Genomic DNA, 23,585 nt, shown 5'->3' on the forward strand with positions numbered 1-23,585 from the left:
ATTAAGAACGAATCGTTATGTGTGTCATTATTTATCTTAAATGATTAAAATTTTTAATGCAAATATAAACTGGTTTCTGAGTCACTTTGCTGGTGTCCTATTTCAATAAGTGACACCTATCGGAATTTTTCTAAACCAAGCGAGTTAAGAACATACTTCCTTTTCCGGTTTGCCCGTCTTAGTTCATGGCGAACTAAATAAGTTATATCGAATCTGCGCCAATCATAGTTGAAATCTCATTAAAAACAAGAAAACAATGGCGGAGCAAATGACGCTTAGAGGGACCCTCCAAGGGCATGGAGGATGGGTGACACAGATCGCCACTACTCCCCAATATCCTGATATGGTGTTGTCGTCCTCTCGGGGTAAAATCTCTTGCATCTGTTTGTTCTATTTATGACCTGAAGGTTTTGCACATACTCTCATTTGTAATAAATCTTCAAGCCGTTGCACCCACTCTTATTTTTAATTTGAAACGTTTTCGATGTTTGTTGCATACTGTTAGTATGTTTACATGTACATTTTTTGTCTTTTTTGAATGCCGGTAGAACTTTTGACAGCTCCAAATGGTGAGGACCAGCAGATTTTCTTCAAGGACCACTAGGGAAAAAAAGATTTAAAAAACTCTGGCATCTACTAGATATATATATATATATATAAGTAAATTTTAGTTGTGAAAAATTAAGTTTGAAATACTATCTACTTAATGGGCTGAATCATTGGACCAATTTGTGGTAACCTGTGAATCTCTTAACTGTAAAGTGAGGGGCCTCGGACAAAGTGTAGTCAGTTGATAACGAATTTAAGTTTGTTTATCTACAATTTGTATTTTCAGACAAGACCTTGATTATGTGGAAGTTGACCAGAGATGAAACAAATTATGGTTTACCACTCAGATGTTTAAGAGGTCATGGTCACTTTGTATCAGATGTAGTCATGTCATCTGATGGCCAGTTTGCCTTGTCTGGATCATGGGATAAGACTCTACGTCTGTGGGATCTTGGAGCGTAAGTCATTTCTAATAGTCTGCTTAAATAGTAATCTTGAATGTTCTTTAAAAGTTTCATAAAATTGACTTGACAGCTTACAACTGATGGCAATATTAAGGTGACTCCTAGTGTTAACTAATGTTGTACTCTTAAAGTAATGGATAACCAATACAAAATAAATATGTCTTTGACGAAACACAATCAGCGATAATCATTTTTCTGTACAATTAGCTGATTCCTTGTAAGGCCAATAAAAAATATATGTCTGTTTAAGGTTACATACTTTTAAAAAATAGGGAAGGGAGGTCGGTATTTCCATTTTATTTTATTTTTTCGTTTTAGTTTTTGTGACATGATTTTGAGTCATGCTGTTTCGTCTTGTCGTGGTCCGAGTTGATCTTGGGCAGAGTTTCCCCGTATTTTTAATGATTGGATTATTTCCCTTGGTAATTGGTTGGCAAAGTGTTTATTTCATCACACGAGTTGCGAATTTCCTAAAAACAACTGTCATTCACGATTGTGAACATTGGGATGTATCAGGCAATTGATTTATATTGTTTGCAACACTAACTTCGCTTTTGACACGAGTTCAGTTTATTTTTCACTTTACGACGGAAATAAAATGACAGGGTCAGCACTCAAAAGTAGGGTCGGTCAGGTAACCGTAAACAGACATATATATTTTTTTTTGGCCTAAATTTCATTTTGTCATTACAATTCTACATGTACAATGTTACATACAAACTATCAGAGCACATCCAAAATGCCTTTGAAAAGGAGGGGGGCTAAAAATGAAAGGACTGAATAATCCTCAATGAGACAACTATGCCAAAGACGGAAGAAGTTTCACCATGAGAAATTATATCATGAACAAACACTCAATACCTGTCAAATTGTAGTATGGAATATACACCTGAAATACATAAAATTAATTTACTGCATCTATTGAAAACTTTCTTCATGCAAAGAGTAAACACATTGTTAATATATATCTGAATTTGATATCATTCCGTAAGATATAAATGTGATAAGATATTAATTTGACTTTTCATACTTTTTCAGAGGAACAACAACCCGTTTGTTTGACAACCATGACAAAGATGTCCTCAGTGTAGCCTTCTCTGCTGACAACAGACAAATTGTTTCAGGTTCCAGAGATAAATCTATCAAACTGTGGAACACCCTTGGTGTCTGTAAATACACCATTCAGGTACTTTTTCAAATATTACAATGAAAGATGATCTGATTTAATAGTATTCTTATGAAGCCTCTGATATAATAGATAGATGATAATTTTGAATTTTGAGAGGATATTTAAAACATGAGAGAACCGCAGAAGTGAGGGAATATCAAAATTTGAAACAAAATTATCTCTCCAGTCCACGTGTTCTGTTTTTACCAATGATTATGAAAATATACATGTATTAGCTATTGATCAACATGAAACTACTAAATGTATGAGGTTAAACAAACAACTCTGCAGGAATGTTTTCTTGACTCTTGGCAAATTTCCTAAACATTAGGTCATTGTGCTGCCAACACTTGCCTTTAACTTGACTTGATGTAAATAACTATTAGTTTCAAATGGATTTTAACAGATGATCTATCTTACTTGATGCCAATAACCTGAAGTATCCATTGAATATTATTATATGGTCTAAAAAGGGTTTTTTGAAATTTGGAAACCATATTCAGTCTTGAGAGTAATTCCCTAGGTTACAAACCCACAAATTTAACATTTACTTATTAGTCTTTGTGCTGTGAATAAGTACCTTAAAAAAAAGCAAAAAATCAAGTCAACTTTGCATTAGGGACCTAGAACCCTTGTTTCCTTACAATTTCTAAATTTATCAATAGAAAATTTAAAATATGTTTATATAAAATCATGTTCATGTAGAACCACAACACTTCTGGTCTAATGGTAACCTCAGGTACTAAAGTCAGCCAGCAGTGGTATCGACCCAGTGCTAGTAAATAATGTAATAAAAGTTTATAATTCAAATTACATTAGTTTATTTTGTTAATACCTAAGATAGCAGAAATTTGAAATTATCTTTTGAATTGTCTTGTCTACAGGATGAAGGCCATAGTGATTGGGTATCCTGTGTTAGATTTTCACCAAATACAGCCAATCCAATTATTGTATCCTGTGGATGGGACAAACATGTTAAGGTAAGGATGTCATTTATTTTGATTTTCGTTTGTTTAAAATAAATTCAAACATTGAAAACACATTTTTATACGGCCGTTTACAGGATGTATTATGGTATAACGTTGTCCTTCTGTCGTCAACATGTCGAACATTAACTCAAAAACGCTTTAACCAATTTGCATGAAACTTTGGTGAATTGTTTGTATCTATTGACCTGAGCACTCTTTCGTTTTTTATAAATTTTAAATTTAACGTTTCTGAGTTCTGGGGTTTTATTCATTACAAAAAGGGGGTTTTCCAGTTTTCGGACAATAACTCAAAAACGCTTTCACCAATTTGCAAGAAACTTTGGTGAATTGCTTATATATATGGCCATGAGCTCCCTTTTGATTTTTATAAATTTTAGATTTTACATTTCCGAGTTAATGGGTTTTATTCATTAAAAACGGAGGGTTTCCAGTTTTTGGACAATAACTCAAAAATGTTTAAGCATTTTTCATGATTTATGTGATTTTATTCATAAAAAAGGGGGGTTTTCCACTTTTCAGACAGTGCTTTGAGCAGTTATCATGAGACTTTGGTGATGGGTTTATATCGATTAAGATAACCTCCTTTAGTTTTTCATGAATTTCTGATATGACATTGAGAAGTTATTGAACTTTATTCTTTGAAAAAGCGACGGGCGTATCATGCGCGCATGGCACAGCTGTTTATTCATTAAAGCATTGGTTTCCATTTCGCTTAGTTTTATTTTCAAAACTACTTAGTCTTTAATAAATGCAATTGTGCTTGACCTGTTGCAAACTAAATAATTCAGGGACTTTGATTTAACTTTATTCCAGAAAATTCATAGCAGTAATTGTGTTTTTGTATTACAGGTTTGGAATTTGACTAACTGTAAACTGAAAACCAACCACATTGGACATACTGGTTACTTGAATACTGTTACTGTTTCTCCTGATGGCTCACTGTGTGCATCTGGAGGAAAGGTTTGTATGACATAGATCTAAATAAAAACACTAACCTGACACCAAGGGATTGTATCTCACGGCTTTGCTGTCAACTTCTATGACCTCCAAAAAACACTGATAAAAAAGTTGCTACATGTTATAATAATTGGAACTTTCATCCTTTATTTAATATTTGAAATATAGATAAATATTTTTGAAGACATAGTGATAGATGTAGATACCTTTGTTTGTGTTGCCAATGATTATTACAATACATGTATTAGCTATTGATAAACATGAAACTATTGATTTCTATGAGGCATTATTGATATCTACACCAAGCTCAAGAAAAATAGCATGTAATTTTTTTTGGAAAGATTGGAAAATTTTCAAAAAACACTGGCCTCATCAAAACAGGATGTAGCCAGGTTAGCTACTAAATCTATAGTGTACACACACCTGACATATAGCTCTCAGTAATTTCAATTACTGTGTACATTTGCACAAACAAACTTAAAAATTTTGGATCATGTAGGTTTTGAAAAACAAAAGTTTTTTTACTTAGCCAGGCAAAAGTGGACTGGTGTAGGTTATAAGCAGTATATACCACATAAACCTATCATAAACACAGTACATAATCAATTCTTACTTATATGGCACATTAAACTTTATCTTATCTGAGGGCTGTTCCATTTAAACATACATGGTACCCAGGGATGGCACTTTAAAAATGGAGAAACCAACTATAGAGGCAATTTAGAATTTTTCTTTACGTTTTCACTGTTCAAAATAATTTTAACACTCGAGCTCACTCCCTGTGATTTCAAAGCACCTTTCCTGGGTCCCATGTATGTTTTTATGGAACAGCCCTTATATTGTTTCATTCATTAGAATAACTAGCATGCTAACTTAAAAATGGTTAAAACCTACAAAATAAAAGTAAATGAAACATCGTCTTAAACAATATCGATTGTAAAATGGTATACACTTACAGTTGAAAGCATAAATTTGCCTACAGCATGTACAGAATACAAAACACTTTAGCATGTATCAAGTGATCTTGTGATACCCAATGATTATATTTTTTCACAATTATTTGAAATCTTATGAAAAAATCCTGCAAATATGAGGGTATCTGGGTTAGCTTAAGACAAAAATGGATGTGAAAATTGTGATAGTTTACCTGGTTGGACTTGTCAGAGAGCATATATTTTACTTGATTATGTCAAAGGTCCTGTTCAATGAAAGAATAAAATAAGTGTCCTTTATTACAATTTATTTATATATAACAATCATTGATTACAATGGTTTCATCACGTTGCTACAGGGTAGGTGATTCAGTCTTAAATTGCTCACTTACAACAGGGTTCTAAAAAAATCTCAGTAAGAAATTGCATTCAACTTATCATAAACAATACACGATCAAGTCTTATATGGCAAATTTCTAACATGAAAAAGGGTCAAAATTCCAAACATAGAAAACAAATAAAGGAAAAGCTTTAATAAAACATGATAGATTGTTAAATGCCAATTGAATTTGAATTAATAGATTGTTAAATGCCAATTAAAGTTGAATGGGTGCACTGTCAGTAGAAAGAATAAAGTTCGAACTCAAAACTTTAGGCTGATGTTGGTATAAAGTATTAAGTTATCATGTGATGCCCAATGATTATATTTTTTCACATTCAATTGAAAAATAATGAAAAAATCCTGCAAATATGAGGGCATCTTATAGCTTAAAATAAAAATGGATATGAAAATTGAAATAGTTCATATGATGACTCTGAAAATATAGTAAAAATCTATTAATATATCATGTGTATCTTATGTAATGTTGCTCTATCGGTGAAAAATTGCAACTGATGATTGGTTATAATTGATTAAGCCAAACCAATCAATGTGATTATGGAGTCAATTTTTGTTTTAAGAGCAAACAGCAACATTTCAAATAAACATACACTGGACTTTAGCAACTAACAACCAATCAATCAAATAAACACATAACTATAGATAAATAAATATGAAATTTAATATGCTGACCATGGGAGGGCTGTATAGCCAGTCAAGGTCGTTAAAAACTCCCATCATGAAATTTAACCATAGATTTTCCAGTTGGATTGCCTTATCCAATCATTTTTCTATAATAATGGCTCATCACCATATATTAACTTATGAAATGGCTTTATCAATTTTTCACCTGAATAAGTTCTCAATATGAACATGTCCTTCATTTTAAATATATATCAACAAATTGACAAAAGCATTTGGTGCCTCTGACTTAACCTGTTTTTATACGACCGCAAAAAAATTTTGAGGTCGTATATTAGTATGACGTTGGCGTCGTCGTCGTCGTCCGAATACACAATGGTTTTCGCACTCTAACTTTAGTTTAAGTGAATGGATCTCTATGAAATTTTACCATAAGGTTCAATACCACAATAGGAAGGTTGGGATTGATTTTGGGGGTTATGGTACCAACAGTTAAGGAATTAGGGGCCAAAAAGGGGCCGAAAATAAGCATTTTTGTAACTTCCAGACATAACTTGTGTGTTAGCATATGGATCTCTTTGACATTGTACCACAAGATTCCATATCACAAAGGGTCAATGCTGGGATTGATTTTGGGGTTAATTGCCTCAAAATTTTAGGAATAAGGGGCCAAAAGGGGGCAAAAAACAAGCATTTTTCTAGTTTCATGACAATAACTTGTGTGTAAGTGTATGGATCTTTCTGAAATTTTACTACAAGGTTCCATTTCACAAAGGGAAAGCTGGAATTGAGTGTTGTGGTAATTGCCCAAAACGTTTAGTAATAAGGGGCCTAAAAAGGGGTTTAAAATAAGCATTTTTTAGTTTCTAGACAATAACTTGTGTTCAAGTGTATGGATCTCTCTAAAATTGTATTACAAGGTACCAAACCACAAAGGCAAGGCTGTTATTGAGCTTGGTTTGGGGGGAAAGGGGGGTGGGGGTGATGAATCATAAGGGGGGCGGGGTCAAAAAAGGGGTAATTTTTTTTTTCCTTTTTTATTTGTTTAAAATTTACATTTTAAGTTAGTTATTTTTTATCACGAAGAGAAAGTAGGAATTGAGTTTTGGGGTTAATTGCTCAAACATTTATGAATAAGGGGCCAAATATTGGTCAAAAATAAGGATTTTTTTAGTTTGCAACAAAAACTTGTGTTCAAGTGTATGGATCTCTGTGAAATTGTATTGCAATGTACCATACCACAAATTGAAGGTTGTGATTGAGGTGGGGGATGATGAATCAAAAGGGGGTTGAAAAAATGTGTGGGAGGTAGGATTTTTTTTTTCCTTTTTTTTCTTTAAAATTTTCCATTTAAAGATGGTTGTTTCAGATTTATATATGGAAGAAAATAATAATGATACGGTTATATATCATGAGGAATTGAAATTTAAAATTATGTATATTGGAAATTTAAGTTACATTGGAAAGTAATAATTGGCTTTGGGGGGGGGGGTTATGGCTCTAATGTTTAAGGAATAAGGGGAAAAAAGGTTAAAAAACAAGGGTTTCCATTTTAATAGACAAATAATTGAGTAAAGAACATTATTTAAAAGCAGTGTAAGGTTGGTAATTCAAACTCATTTAAATATCTCATCTACACTGCTTTTAAATTATGTAAATTGGAAATTTGCCAATAACTTTATTGTTAATAAATGCATTGGAAATTTGCCAACAATTTTAGTGTAATAAACTTCATTGGAAATTTGCCAATATAAAATTTTGCTGATGAAGGTTTTTTGTTTACCTTTAGCCTTGACTATGAAGTCATTTTTATCTATTTTTATAGCCTTATGATGTAGTTGAATTATTTAATACTTTTATGATGTGTTTAAATGGGGTTTTATCATGTTTATGGTTGCAAATTTATTGTTTTAGTATAATAAACTCCCTTTAAAATTTGCCAATAAAAAAAAAATTTGTTTATTTTTAGCTATGATTATGATGTCATTTTCTATTTTACTTTTATGGTTGCAAAGAAATTTTTATTTTTAGATATTACTGTTAAATGATGCTGATTAAGGTTTTTGCTATGTTTAGCCATGACTATGATGTCATTTTCTATTTTAATATCTGTTATGATGTATTTAAATAGGCTTTTATGGTTACAAAGGAATTTTATTTTTAGATATTACTATAAAATGTTGCTGATGCTGATTAAGGATTTTGTTTATTTTTAGCCATGACTATGATGTCATTTTCTATTTTAATACCTTTGTGATGTAATTTCCATTTTTATACGACCGCAAAAATTAAAAATTTTTTGGTCGTATATTGGTATGACGTTGGCGTCGTCGTCGTCGTCGTCCGAAGACACATTGGTTTTCGCACTCTAACTTTAGTTTAAGTAAATGGATCTCCATGAAATTTTACCATAAGGTTCAATACCATGAAAGGAAGGTTGGGATTGATTTTGGGGGTTATGGTACCAACAGTTAAGGAATTAAGGGCCAAAAAGGGGCCAAAAATAAGCATTTTTGTAACTTCCAGACAATAACTTGTGTGTAAGTGTATGGATCTCTCTGACATTGTACCACAAGGTTCTATATCACAAAGGAAAGGCTGTAATTGATTTTGGGGGTAATTGCCTCAAAATTTTAGGAATTAGGGGCAAAAAACAAGCATTTTTCTAGTTTCATGACAATAACTTGTGTGTAAGTGTTTGGATATTTCTGAAATTGTACTACAAGGTTCCATATCACAGAGGGAAAGCTGGAATTGAGTTTGGGGGTAATTGCCTGAAACGTTTAGGCATTGGGGGCCAAAAAGGGGCCAAAAATAAGCATTTTTCTAGTTTCCAGACAATAACTTGTGTTCAAGTGTATGGATCTCTCTGAAATTGTACTGCAAGGTACCATACCACAAAGGGAAGGCTGGGATTGAGTTTGGGGGTGATGAATCATAAGGGGGTTCAAAAAATTTGGGGGGGGATTTTTTTCTTTTCTTTTTTTTTCTTTTTTTCCTTTTTTTTTTCTTTAAAAATTTTCCATTTTAAGTTGGTTATTTCTGATTAATATTTAAAAGCAAATAATAATGATATGGTAGGAGATACACACCAAACAGGATGTGTAAATTATTATCTAATAAGTATTGTGCAATAGCAAGAAATTTTCAATTGCACAGTATTGCACAATAGCAAGAAATCTTCAATTGCACAGTATTGCGCAATAGCAAGAAATCTTCAATTGCACAGTATTGCGCAATAGCAAGAAATATCCAATAGCACAATATTGCGCAATAGCAAGAAATTGTCAATTGTACAGTATTGCGCAATAGCAAGAAATATTCAATTGCACAGTATTGTGCAAAAGAAGATACTTCGTATAAATTGCTTATTTCTTGATCAATTTCAATGGGGTTTTATTCTTGAATTCTTGGGGTTCTTTAATATGCTGAATCTAACCGTGTATTAAGTTTTTGGATTTTGGGCCCCGTTTTTAAATTGGTCCACATTGAGGTCCAAAGGGTCCAAAATTTAACTTTGTTTGATTTCATCAAAAATTGAATTATTGGGGTTTTTTGATATGCCGAATCTAACCGTGTATTTAGATTCTTAATTTTTGGTTCCGTTTTCAAATTGGTCTACATTAAGGTCCAAAGGGTCCAAAATTAAACTTAGTTTGATTTTAACAAAAATTGAATTTTTAGTGTTCTTTGATATGCTGAATCTAAACATGTATTTAGATTTTTGATTATGGGCCCAGTTTTCAAGTTGGTCCAAATCGGGGTCAAAAATTAAACTTTGTTTGATTTCATCAAAAATTGAATTCTTGGGGTTCTTTGATATGCTGAATCTAACCATGTATTTAGATTTTGGATATTGGACCATAATAGGTGAATGTCCAATTTAAAATTTTTAAGTTCTTAGACCACATTCATTCTGTGTCAGAAACCTATGCTGTGTCAAATATTTAATCACAATCCAAATTCAGAGCTGTATCAAGCTTGAATGTTGTGTCCATACTTGCCCCAACTGTTCAGGGTTCGACCTCTGCGGTTGTATCAAGCTGCGCCCTGCGGAGCATTTTATTAGATATTACTGTTAAATGATGCTGATTAAGGGTTTTTTGCTATGTTTAGCCATGACTATGATGTCATTTTTATACGACCGCAAAAAAATTTTGTGGTCGTATATTGGTATGACGTTGGCGTCGTCGTCGTCTCCGGCGTCGTCGTCCGAATACATATTGGTTTTCGCACTCTAACTTTAGTTTAAGTGAATGGATCTTTTTGAAATTTGACCATAAGGTTAAATACCACAAAAGGAAGGTTGGGATTGATTTTGGGGGTTATGGTACCAACAGTTAAGGACTTAGGGGCCAAAAAGGGGCCAAAAATGAGCATTTTCTAGTTTCCAGACAATAACTGTGGAACGGTGTATGGATCTCTCTGAAATTATACTACAAGTTTCCATACCACAAAGGGACGGTTAGGATTTGCTTTGGGGGGTTATGGCTCAAACCGTTTAGGAATTAGGGGCAAAAAAGGGGGAAAAACAAGGTTGTCCTGGTTAATGGACAAATACTTTAGTACAAAACATAATTTAAAGCAGTGTAAGGGAGATAAATCAAATACATCATTGAAATTATCTCCCTTACACTGCTTTTAAATTATGTATAAAGTAATGGTTAATGACCAATAAAGATAATCTAAAACAGTGTAAGGGAGGTAATCCAAATACAACGTTTTGGTTACTTCCCTTACACTGCTTTTAAATTATGTTTAAAGAAATGCATATTTATAAAGGAAGACCAGTAAAAATATCTGCAAATGTTTTCATCTTTTTTTTTTACAAAAAAATCCATATGAAAGATTTGACACTATATTTTTATTAATTCTATTATAAATTAGATTAAGTTAGCACTATGGTAGATTTAAATGGGTAATTATGGTTGCCAACTCCATTGGAAATTTGAATTGAGATTATGACCATATCTTGAGGGAAAGAATTTTTTTGGGGGAAAAAGAGGGGGGGGGGGGGGGATAAAAAGAAATTGTGGGGGGCCAATTTTTTCTCATTTCAGATTTCAGAAATTAAAAAGAATTATTCTTCAAATATTATTTTTTTTTCAAATTTCAAATATTGAAAAATTTCAAGAAGTAATCTTTAATTGCACAGTATGGCGCATTAGATTTGTAAAATCTTTGATCACATTTATTTATTTGTTATGCCGAATCTAACAGTGTATTTAGATTTTAAATTTTGGGTCCAGTTTTCAAATTGGTCTACATTAATGTCCAAAGGGTCCAAAATTAAACTTTGTTTGATTTTAGCAAAAATTGAATATATGAGGTTCTTTGATATGCTGAATCTAAACATGTATTTAGATTTTTGATTTTTTGTCCCAGTTTTCAAGTTGGTCCAAATTGGGGTCCAAAATTAAACTTTGTTTGATTTCAACAAAAATTGAATATATGGGGTTCTTTGATATGCTGAATCTAACCATGTATTTAGATTTTTTATTTGTGGACCCCGTTATCTAATTGGTTCATATTGAGGTCAAAAGGGTCCAAAATTAAACTTTGTTTGATTTCATCTAAAATTGAATTATTGGGGTTCTTTGATATTCCAAATCTAACCGTGTATTTAGGTTTTTAATTTTGGGTCCTGTTTTTTTAAATTGGTCTACATTGAGGTCCAAAGGGTCCAAAATTAAACTTAGTTTGATTTTAACAAAAATTGAATTCTTGGGGTTCTTTGATTTGCTGAATCTAAACATGTGTTTAGATTTTTGATTATGGGCCCAGTTTTCAAGTTGGTCCAAGATAGGGTCCAGTATTTAAACTTTGTTTGATTTCAACAAAAATTGAATAAATGGGGTTCTTTGATATGCTGAATCTAAACATGTATTTAGATTTTTGATTATGGGCCCAGTTTTCAAGTTGGTCCAAATTGGGGTCCAAAATTAAACTTTGTTTGATTTCAACAAAAATTGAATATATGAGGTTCTTTGATATGCTGAATCTAACCATGTATTTAGATTTTTTATTTGTGGGCCCTGCTATCAAATTGGTTCATATTGAGGTCAAAAGGGTCCAAAATTAAACTTTGTTTGATTTCATCGAAAATTGAATTATTGGGGTTCTTTGATATGCCAAATCTAACCGTGTTTTTAGATTTTTAATTTGGGTCCCGTTTTTTAAATTGGTCTTCATTGAGGTCCAAAGGGTCCAAAATTAAACTTAGTTTGATTTTAACAAAAATTGAATTCTTGGGGTTCTTTGATATGCTGAATCTAAACATGTGTTTAGATTTTTGATTATGGGCCCAGTTTTCAAGTTGGTCCAAGTTGGGGTCCAAAATTAAACTTTTTTTGATTTCAACAAAAATTGAATATATGGGGTTCTTTGATATGCTGAATCTAACCATGAATTTAGAATTTTTATTTGTGGGCCCCGCTATCAAATTGGTTCAAATTGAGGTCAAAAGGGTCCAAAATTAAACTTTGTTTGATTTCATCAAAAATTGAATTATTGGGGTTCTTTGATATTCCAAATCTAACCGTGTATTTAGATTTTTAATTTTAAGTCCCGTTTTTTAAATTGGTCTACATTAAGGTCCAAAGGGTCCAAAATTAAACTTAAGTTTGATTTTAGCAAAAATTGAATTCTTGGGGTTCTTTGATATGCTGAATCTAAACATGTGTTTAGATTTTTGATTATGGGCCCAGTTTTCAAGTTTGTCCAAGTTGGGGTCCAAAATTAAACTTTGTTTGATTTTAACAAAAATTGAATATATGGGGTTCTTTGATATGCTGAATCTAACCATGTATTTTGATTTTGGACATTGGACCATAATAGGTAAATTAAAAAAATTCAAGTTCTTAGACCACATTCTTTCTGTGTCAGAAACCTATGCTGTGTCAAATATTTAATAACAATCCAAATTCAGAGCTGTATCAAGCTTGAATGTTGTGTCCATACTTGCCCCAACTGTTCAGGGTTCGACCTCTGCGGTCGTATCAAGCTGCGCCCCAGCGAAGCATTTTATCTATTCTAATATCTTTATGATGTATTTAAATGGGCTTTTATGGTTACAAAGGAATTTTATTTTTAGATATTACTTTAAATGTTGCTGATTAAGTATTTTTGTTTATTTTTAGCCATGACTATGATGTCACTTTCTATTTTAATACCTTTATGATGTATTTAAATGGGCTCCCATGTATTTAGATTTTTGATTATTTATACATGTTACCAAATTGGTCCACATTGAACAAAAACGGTCCAAATTTCAACTTTATTACATTACATCAAACATTGAATTCTACATATTCTTTGATATATTGAAATTAAAAAACAATTTAGTTTATGGATATTCCACCATAATAGGTAAATTAAATTTTTTCCAGTTCTTACACCACATTCATCCTGTGTCAGAAACCTATGCTGTGTCAAATATTTAATGACAATCCAAAGTCATAGCTGTATCAAGCTTGAATTTTGTGTCCATACTTGCCCCAACTGTTCAGGGTTCGACCTCTGCGGTCGTATCAAGCTGCGCCCCAGCGAAGCATTTTATTATGTTTATAGATAAAAGTTTACATGTTTCTGATATTTAATTGATTGGTTCCATGATATGTTCTAGAGTAATCTTATTTTAACAAATTGTTTTGTAGGACGGACAAGCCATGTTGTGGGATCTGAATGAAGGAAAACATTTGTACACATTAGACGGAGGTGATGTTATCAATGCATTGACCTTTAGTCCGAACAGATATTGGCTCTGTGCTGCTACCGGTCCAAGTATCAAAATATGGGTATGTATTTGTTATTTCAATAATTCATAGTCTTGACACATTTTAAGATATGTGAGTAAAGGAGATGGGAGTATTTATCAAGAAGACAGCAACAATATGCATGAAAACCTCAGTGTTCTAGGATTTTCATACATTTGCAACTTTCCACGGGAAAGTTAGTATCAAAAATTCACTTTCCCACAAGTTTAATGAACTTTCCCTTATTTTTATATTATTTGAAAAATGTTTTCATAATTTTCTTATTCCTTTTATCGCATGTTTATACATGTAGTTCAATTTGAAATTATGAACTCTGTTATTTCCTTTGAAATTAATTAGTTTGTCAAACTAGCTTGTGATTGTGTTGATAATTCAATGTCATGTTCATCTAGATATACAAAAAATTTGATGGAATATATTAATTTTGTTTTGAAATATATTAATTTAAGTTTGACACATGTCTATTTGTGACATAAACAATGTAACTTCAGTAATTCAAATGTATTGGCACAAAAAAGTGATAACATTTCAAGCAGAAAATCAACAATTTGAGATCCGGATATTAAATCTTTTACCGTTTGCATTCCGGTTATTAGTTTTTTGCGTCTAGATCAGATGGATGCTTGAAATCACGGATTTCCCTTGCTTAGCTAGCAAGCGTCTTTATGACTGTGATTGCGAAACATGTGCGCACGTTTCTCTCCCCTAGACTTTAAAACCCCTGCATGATTTACACCAACAAAAACGATCTTGCCTTGAGACTTTGATTGAAATAAAAGATTTAAAGAATACAACTGTATTTTAAAACCATGATTGATTAATATTTTTAAAAAGTTTAAAAGATTTTTTTTTTTTTATTTATTGATATAATACAGTTGAACCTCGTTGTATCGAACTCGGTTGTGTCGAAAACTCGGATAAGTCAAAGTAATTTATCGGTCCCGGTAAAATTCCTGTTTGATCAATGCATAATTACCTCTGATGAGTCAAACTCGGTTGATTCGAATACTCGGTTATGTCGAGTAAATTTCATAGTCCCGTCGATATAAAATTAATGTAAATTCACTTGATGTCTCGAAGTTCGAAAGTAAGAATTTTCGAAAGATGCAGACCTAATGATAAAAACTCGGATCGAATGTATTTCTTATGTAACCTAATCATTTTCAAAAGAGATGAAAGCTGAGTAAACATACTTGTTTGTATAACAGTTAAATTGACATGTTTATGGTTGACGGTAATTAACACCTTTGTTGATTGTTCAAGCGGAACTTTAGTGTGTTGAACATATTTCACATGATATAAAAACGAAACGAATTTAAATGACACTAGCCGAGATTAAATCAATCATTAGAATTAAAACTCATTAATTACAATAAATAAAGGATTAAGACAATTATGATAAATTCATGATCATTTAATGTACAGCAGACACCCTCATCAGAGACCGTTCAAAACTTTTTCGTTCCACGAATGATTTCATAATTTATAGTGACTGACCTTTATAAATATTTGTATAGACTATTGATTTTATTTGTGCATGATTTGTATATGTTCTTGTGTGCTTGATTATTATGAAGGACCAACAATGGCGATTGCATACACAATTATAAAGTGTCATATCGAAAAAAGGCACACTGTTCAAAGTATCTAGTTTACGCAAATCTCATACCGTATTTCTTGCATTACAATTTTTGACGACACACTCGACCTCGGATGAGTCGAATACTTTGGCCCAGTCCCTTCGACTTTGACACAACGAGGTTTGACTGTAGTTAAATGCTGACTTAATTAGATATGCCATTGAGATTTTAATTAAGTGAGAATACGTTGATTTGATACATTGGAGCACCCAATGATTATATATTTTCACAGATTGTTGACAGCAATGAAAAAATCCTGCAAATATGAGGGTGTATGATTCTTTAATATCTTGTATGAACTTGAACTATATACTGTAAATTCAGAAATTATTGCGAGGTTTTTATTATTGCGACAAATGCGACAGAGTTGTAAACGCAATAATTTAAACTCGCATTTTGAAATATTTTATATGAACTAAACAGGATTTTTCTCAAACTCGTAAAAATTAAAATCGCATTTAAGTCTAAAATGACAAAATCGCAATAATAAATGCACGCAATAATTTCTGAATTTACAGTATATATATATATATATATATCAATGAGGAGATGTGTTATGATTTCCAATGCGACAACTATCTACCAGCGAATGATGGACAAATGCTGTAAACAACTTAAGGGCACAGTACTGTCTTCAGTGATGAACAAATTCCATATCATATAGTAAGCTGTATTAAAAGGGTTGGCATGAAAAAATGTGAAACAAATCAAAGTAAAAAAAAACTAGGTTTATACCGATCTTAATCTCAAAAGCCACAGTGAGGCCTCCTCCATAGAGTAAAAGCTGACACCTCACTGCAATTTGGCTGTCCCTAGGACCAGTTTAAGTCTTAATTCTTTTACAGAAGTAAATCACAATACATTTAGCAATAGAAGAACACAAGAGTGGTTATTTTAGCAAATTCAAAGACTATAACAGGAACAGGAAATAAGTCACAAAATGTATATGTGTCTCACTATAATGCATATTTTCCATTTATGTGTGAATGTAAAGTTTTTTAACCACAAATTAAAAAAATTGACAACCATTTATTTTTTAAAAGAAAATATGAACGTTGGCCTCAACAAATAAGAGTTTTATGCAATCCTCAAGGATATGAGAAATGCCTGAAATAAGTTTACAAAACTTTACTATAAAGAAGATATTTTCTTGTTCACTTAATGAATATATACTTTTTTTTACAGGATCTTGAAGGAAAGATCGTCGTTGATGAGCTCAGACAAGAAGTCATTTCAGCAAGCTCCAAAGCACAAGCTCCACAGTGTATATCTCTAGCATGGTCATCAGACGGACAAACGCTATTTGCTGGATACACAGACAACCTGATTCGGGTCTGGCAGGTGTCTATGGCAGCAAGATAAAATTAAGTGACATTGATCCATGGAGATAGTGCTGTGAAATAAAAAAAACTTCCTGAAGAAAATATCTTGTTCAACCTTTCTGCGTTTACCAAGAATAGTTTTGGTCTTCATGGACACAAAACTAGGCCAAGAAGGCGTTTTATTAGATCATAAGTCTTAAAGGCCTAAATGATGAGCTTAAGCCATTACTTAGTGTCCATCAGTCATAATCTTTATAGAATATCCCCCCCACTACTGAACTCATACAAAGAAAACTTCACATAATAGATCCTGAAGGTGTCTTAATTGTTGTTTAGACATTATATTAGTATATATCAACAAACATTATATGCCTGTTTACAGGACGTATTATGGTATACTGCTGTCCGTCGTCAACATGTCGGACATTTACTCAAAAACGCTTCAACTAATTTGCATAAAACTTTGGTGAATTGTTCATATCTCTTGATGTGAGCTCCCTTTCGTTTTTTATAAAATTTAGATTTTACTTTTCTGAGTTATGGGGTTTTATTCATTAAAAAAGGGGGGATTTTCCAGTTTTCGGACAATAACTCAAAAATGCTTTCACCAATTTGCAAGAAACTTTAGTCAATTGTTTATATCTATTGACATGAGCTCCCTTTTGATTTTTATAAATTTTAGATTTTATGTTTCCGAGTTTAGAGTTTTATTCATTAAAAAAATGGGGGATTTTCCAGGTTTCAAACAATAACTCAAAAATGCTTTCGGCAGTTCTCATGAAAATTTTGAGAATTGTTTATATCTATTGATTTAAGCCCCCTTTCAATTTTTATAAATTTTAGATTTTACACTTCTTGAGTTATGGGATTTTATTCATAAAAAAGGTGTGGATTTTATTCATAAAAAAGGTGTGATTTTCTAGTTTTCGGACAATACCTTTAAAGTGCTTTGAGCAGTTTTCATTAAAATTGGGTGACTGGGTTATATCCATTAAGATAACCTACCTTTATTATTTATGACATTGAGAAGTTATTGAACTTTATTCGTAAAAAATGCGAAGGGCGTATCATGCGCTCATGGCGCACACCTGTTTATTGTCGAGCCTTCGACTTTGTCGAAAAAGCGAGACATAGCGATCCTACATTCCGTCGGCGTCGTCGTCGTCGTCGTCGTCGTCGGCGGCGTCCACAAATATTCACTCTGTGGTTAAAGTTTTTGAAATTTTAATAACTTTCTTAAACTATCCTGGATGTCTACCAAACTTGGACAGAAGCTTGTTTATGATCATAAGATAATATTCAAATGTAAATTTTGTAAAAAAAAAATTCCATTTTTTCCGTATTTTACTTATAAATGGACTTAGTTTTTCTGCCAGGAAACATTACATTCACTCTGTGGTTAAAGTTTTTGAAATTTTAATAACTTTCTTAAACTATCCTGGATTTCTACCAAACTTGGACAGAAGCTTGTTTATGATCATAAGATAGTATCCAGAAGGAAATTTGAAAAAAAAAAAATCCATTTTTTACGACTTTTACTTATAAATGGACTTAGTTTTTCTGCCAGTTAACATTACATTCACTCTGTGGTTAAAGTTTTTAAAATTTTAACAACTTTCTTAAACTATCCTGGATTTGTACCAAACTTGGACAGAAGCTTGTTCATGATTAAAAGCTAGTATCTAGAAGGAAATTTTGTTAAAATTTTGTTCCATTTTTCCGTATTTTACTTATAAATGGACTTAGTTTTTCTTCCAGTTAACATTACATACAGTCTGCAGTTTAAGTTTTTATAACATTTATTAGATTCATAAACTATCCTGGATTTTTACCAAACTTGGACAGAAGCTACTTACAATCTAAAGATAGTATAGAGAGGAATATTTTTATTAATTTTTTTCCTCATTTTTTTTTAGCCTGTGATTAACAGCAAAAGTAGGCGAGACACTGGGTTCCGCGGAACCCTTACGAATTTTTATATTTTAAACGGGTTTTCTGAAGGAAAAATTCTGTTATTAAATTAGTGAAGTATGGTGGATAGGTAGCTTGCTACCAACTGTTTATGTGCAACTTATGAATCGTTCAACCAATGCTTTTGAAAGTTTAATATGTTGATACTGATGACAATCAATTTTGATTTACCTTTTTAAACTTGGAAAATCATAATAGAATAACTACAAAAAAAGACAAAGGAAAATGTGAATTTTAATGAACCCATTTATCAACTCCTTATAAGAGTTAATGCCCTTAAAGTACTATTTTGTATTTATCTTGAAAATTATAAATGGACATACCATGAAAAAATCAAAAAAATCTGTAACAATACAAGATCTACCAAATGCCAATATGACTGAATACATAAATTGACCTGGTATATTGTATTGCTCTTATGAAATAAGGATTTTATTTTTACCTATCATCTTTAAAACTATGACAGACTGAAACAACACTGTCAAATCAAAGCAAAATCTTAAAAAACATAAAATGATTGGAACCATTTATCAACTACTTGTAGAAGTTATTGCACTTAAAAAGAGAGGCAAAAGATACCAAAAAGATCTTTGAACTTGTAAGCCGAAAATGACAACTTCTGAAAACTAATATAGAAAGACCAAAAACCTTTAAACAGCAAAAATGATCAGCAATACAAGATATGAATGATTGGATAAATTTTGTAAAGATTGTTTAAGCTCACCTGGTCTAAATGCAAAATGAGCTAATGCTATCACTTGGCCTCTGTCTTCTTAAACTTTTTTCAAAGGTCTCCTCCCCTGAAACTACTGAACCAAACTTGGGGTGAACAATCCTTTTGGTATCTGTATAAAGTGTGTGTTTTTTTTTCAAATTCTGCTGTCAACCAAGCTGCCATGGCTTATAAACAACATAGAGTTTAAATGCTGTTTGTATACGACCGCAAAAAATATTTGCGGTCGTATATTGGTATGGTGTCGGTGTCGTCGTCCGAAGACGCATTGGTTTTCGCACTCTTAACTTTAGTTTAAGTGAATTGATCTCTATGAAATTTTACCATAAGGTTCAATACCTCAAAAGGAAGGTTGGGATTGATTTTGGGGTTATGGTACCAACAGTACCAAAAAGGGGCCAAAAATCAGCATTTTTGTAACTTCCAGACATAACTTGTGTGTTAGTGTATGGATCTCTCTGACATTGTACCACAAGGTTCCATATCACATAGGGAATGCTGGGATTGATTTTGGGGGTAATTGCCTCAAAATATTAGGAATTAGGGGCAAAAAAAAAGCATTTTTCTAGTTTCATGATAATAACTTGTGTGTAAGTGTATGGATCTTTCTGAAATTGTACTACAAGGTTCCATATCACAAAGGGAAAGCTGGAATTGATTTTGGGGGTAATTGCCCAAAACATTTAGGAAAAAGGGGCCAAAAATAAGCATTTTTCTAGTTTCCAGACAATAAGTTGTGTTCAAGTGTATGGATCTCTCTGAAATTGTACTGCAAGGTACCATACCACAAAGGGAAGGCTGGGATTGAGTTTGGGGGTGATGAATCATAAGGGGTTCAAAAAATTTGGGGGGTTTCCTTTTTTTTCTTTTAAAATTTTCCATTTTAAGTTGGTTATTTCTGTGTTATATTTAAAAGCAAATAATAATGATATGGTAGTAGATACACACCAAACAGGATGTGTTAATTTTTATATAATAAGTATTGTGCAATAGCAACAAATTTTCAATTGCACAGTATTGCACAATAGCAAGAAATCTTCAATTGCACAGTATTGCGCAATAGCAAGAAATCTTCAATTCCACAGTATTGTGCAATAGCAAGAAATATCCAATAGCACAATATTGCGCAATAGCAAGAAATTGTCAATTGTACAGTATTGTGCAATAGCAAGAAATATTCAATTGCACAGTATTGTGCAAAAGAAGATACTTCGTATAAATTGCTTATTTCTTGACCAATTTCAATGGGGTTTTATTCTTGAATTCTTGGGGTTCTTTAATATGCTGATTCTAACCGTGTATTAAGTTTTTATACGACCGCAAAAAAATTTTTGTGGTCGTATATTGGTATGACGTCGTCGTCGTCGTCCGGCGTCGTCGTCCGAATACACATTAGTTTTCGCACTCTAACTTTAGTTTAAGTGAATGGATCTCATTGAAATTTTACCATAAGGTTCAATACCACAAAAGGAAGGTGGGGATTGATTTTGGGGGTTATGGTACTAACAGTTAAGGAATTAGGGGCCAAAAGGGGCTAAAAATAAGCATTTTTGTAACTTCCAGACATAACTTGTGTGTAAGTGTATGGATCTCTCTGACATTGTACCACAAGGTTCCATATCACAAAGGGAATGCTGGGATTGATTTTGGGGGTAATTGTCTCCAAATTTTAGGAATTAGGGGCCAAAAAGGGGCAAAAAACAAGCATTTTTCTAGTTTCATGACAATAACTTGTTTGTAAGTGTATGGATCTTTATGAAATTGTACTACAAGGTTCCATATCACAAAGGGAATACTGGGATTGATTTTTGGGGTAATTTCCTCCAAATATTAGGAATTAGGGGCCAAAAAGGGGCAAAAAACAAGCATTTTTCTAGTTTCATGACAATAACTTGTTTGTAAGTGTATGGATCTTTATGAAATTGTACTACAAGGTTCCATATCACAAAGGGAAGGCTGGGATTGATTTTGGGGGTTTTTCCCTCAAAATTTTAGTAATTAGGGGCCATAAAAGGGCAAAAAAAAACATGCATTTTTCTAGTTTCAGGACAATAACTTGTGTGTAAGTGTATGGATCTTTATGAAATTGTACTGCAAGGTTCCATATCACAAAGGGAAAGCTGGAATTGAGTTTGGGGGTAATTGCCCTAAACGTTTAGGAATTTGGGGCCAAAAAGGGGCCAAAAAACAAGCATTTTTCTAGTTTCCAGACAATAACTTGTGTTAAAGTGTATGAATCTCTCTGAAATTGTACTGCAAGGTACCATACCACAAAGGGAAAGCTGGGATTGAGTTTGGGGGGCGATGAATCATAAGGGGGTTCAAAAAATTGGGGGGGGGGGGATTTTTTTTTCCCTTTTTTTTCTTTAACATTTTCCATTTTAAATTGGTTATTTCTGATTTATATATAAAAGCAAATAATAATGATATGGTTTGAATAGGCATACATGTGAACCTCCCGACTGGAGTACAATAATCCCGTTTTCAGGGGTCTCCTCCCCCCTCCCGTTGAAAAAATCCTGTGTATGAAATTTTTCATGAATGAAAAATTTCTGCCCAACATAACATCTCAGGCATCTGGTGTAACTGACATTACCTGAAGTTATATTTTACCTGTAAATCAATTAACATGCATAATTATATGGCTTCACTTGTCAGCTTGGGTGTCAAACATACTGGTAAGCAATGATTTTTACCTCAGGCTAACTGCCGTTGTGTAACAAGAACTGTGTATTTATTGGGTTACTTCCCTTGATTTATCCTGTTTTAAGTTACTTTCCTTTTAATAATGAAAATTTTTAAAAGAATATAAATAAAATATAAATTGAACAAATAATCATAAAAGGATGGTTATTAAATGATTTTAAATGTCTTAGGACAAATAAAAAAATAATAATTTGAAAACTATTTGAGGATTCTATACTTCCTTTTAAGGCTTAAATTGAAATTTATATAATAACTATGACCCTAACTTTTCAGATAGAATGAATTTCTGAGTTTGCAAATAAAAACTATTTGCAAGAGAAAAAAAAAAAAAATAAAAACTATTTGCAGACAGCTAAACAAATGTTCTGGTTGCAATGATTGTTTTATAGAATATGAAGTAAAAAATTTAAAGAACATACTGGAAAAAAACAATGTTAGATTGAACATGTAGAATATAAAGATGGAGAAACTTTATAAGTACAAGGGTACTATAAACATAATAAATTGGTTGGAAAGTTGAAGAAAACACACTTTAAAAGACCATTTTTACAGCACACGGTTACATTTACAACAAAATTAATGTCGATTAAAAACCTCCTGATCTGAGTCCTAATCTCCTGACCAAAATTTCCCAATCTCCTGATCTGAGTTTCACAGTCCATCACATGTATGAATAGGTAAATTGAAAATTTTTAAGTTCTTAGACCACTTTCATTCTGTGTCAGAAACCTATGCTGTGTCAAATATTTAATTACAATCCAAATTCAGTGCTGTATCAAGCTTGAATGTTGTGTCCATACTTGCCCCAACTGTTCAGGGTTCGACCTCTGCGGTCGTATCAAGCTGCGCCCCAGCGGAGCATTTTATTGGATTTTGGGCCCCGTTTTTTAATTGGTCCACATTGAGGTCCAAAGGGTCCAAAATTAAACTTTGTTTGATTTCATCAAAAATTGAATTATTGGGGTTCTTTGATATGCCGAATCTAACCGTGTATTTAGATTCTTAATTTTTGGTTCCGTTTTCAAATTGGTCTACATTAAGGTCCAAAGGGTCCAAAATTAAACTTAGTTTGATTTTAACAAAAATTGAATTCTAAGGGTTCTTTGATATGCTGAATCTTAACATGTATTTAGATTTTTTATCATGGGCCCAGTTTTCAAGTTGGTCCAAATCGGGGTCCAAAATTAAACTTTGTTTGATTTCAACAAAAATTGAATATATGGGGTTCTTTGATATGCTGAATATAACCATGTATTTAGATTTTTGATTTTTGGGCCCCATTATCAACTTTGTCCACATTGAGGTCAAAAGGGTCCAAAATTAAACTTTGTTTGATTTCATCAAAAATTGAATTCTTG

General features: G+C 32.4%; 1 protein-coding gene across 1 annotated transcript; it reads left to right on the forward strand.

Moving 5' to 3' along the window:
• Positions 1-143: 143 nt before the first annotated feature.
• On the forward strand, positions 144-16,919 carry LOC127709477 (receptor of activated protein C kinase 1). Its single transcript, XM_052215068.1, has 7 exons — positions 144-365; positions 836-1,007; positions 2,052-2,199; positions 3,066-3,161; positions 4,020-4,130; positions 13,736-13,876; positions 16,681-16,919. The coding sequence occupies exons 1-7, from the start codon at positions 257-259 to the stop codon at positions 16,855-16,857; spliced, it is 954 nt and encodes a 317-aa protein (XP_052071028.1). The 5' UTR covers positions 144-256; the 3' UTR covers positions 16,858-16,919.
• Positions 16,920-23,585: the final 6,666 nt, after the last annotated feature.

Source organism: Mytilus californianus, unplaced genomic scaffold (assembly GCF_021869535.1).
Source record: "Mytilus californianus isolate M0D057914Y unplaced genomic scaffold, xbMytCali1.0.p SCAF_7, whole genome shotgun sequence".
Lineage (NCBI taxonomy): Eukaryota > Metazoa > Mollusca > Bivalvia > Mytilida > Mytilidae > Mytilus > Mytilus californianus.

Bases quoted from the DNA above. Each gene is read 5' to 3' on its own strand.
- LOC127709477 (XM_052215068.1), top strand. From the start codon at position 257: ATGGCGGAGCAAATGACGCTTAGAGGGACCCTCCAAGGGCATGGAGGA. The intron at 366-835 runs GTAAAATCTCTT...TTGTATTTTCAG, and splicing joins GGTGTTGTCGTCCTCTCGGG to ACAAGACCTTGATTATGTGG. The intron at 1,008-2,051 runs GTAAGTCATTTC...ATACTTTTTCAG, and splicing joins CGTCTGTGGGATCTTGGAGC to AGGAACAACAACCCGTTTGT.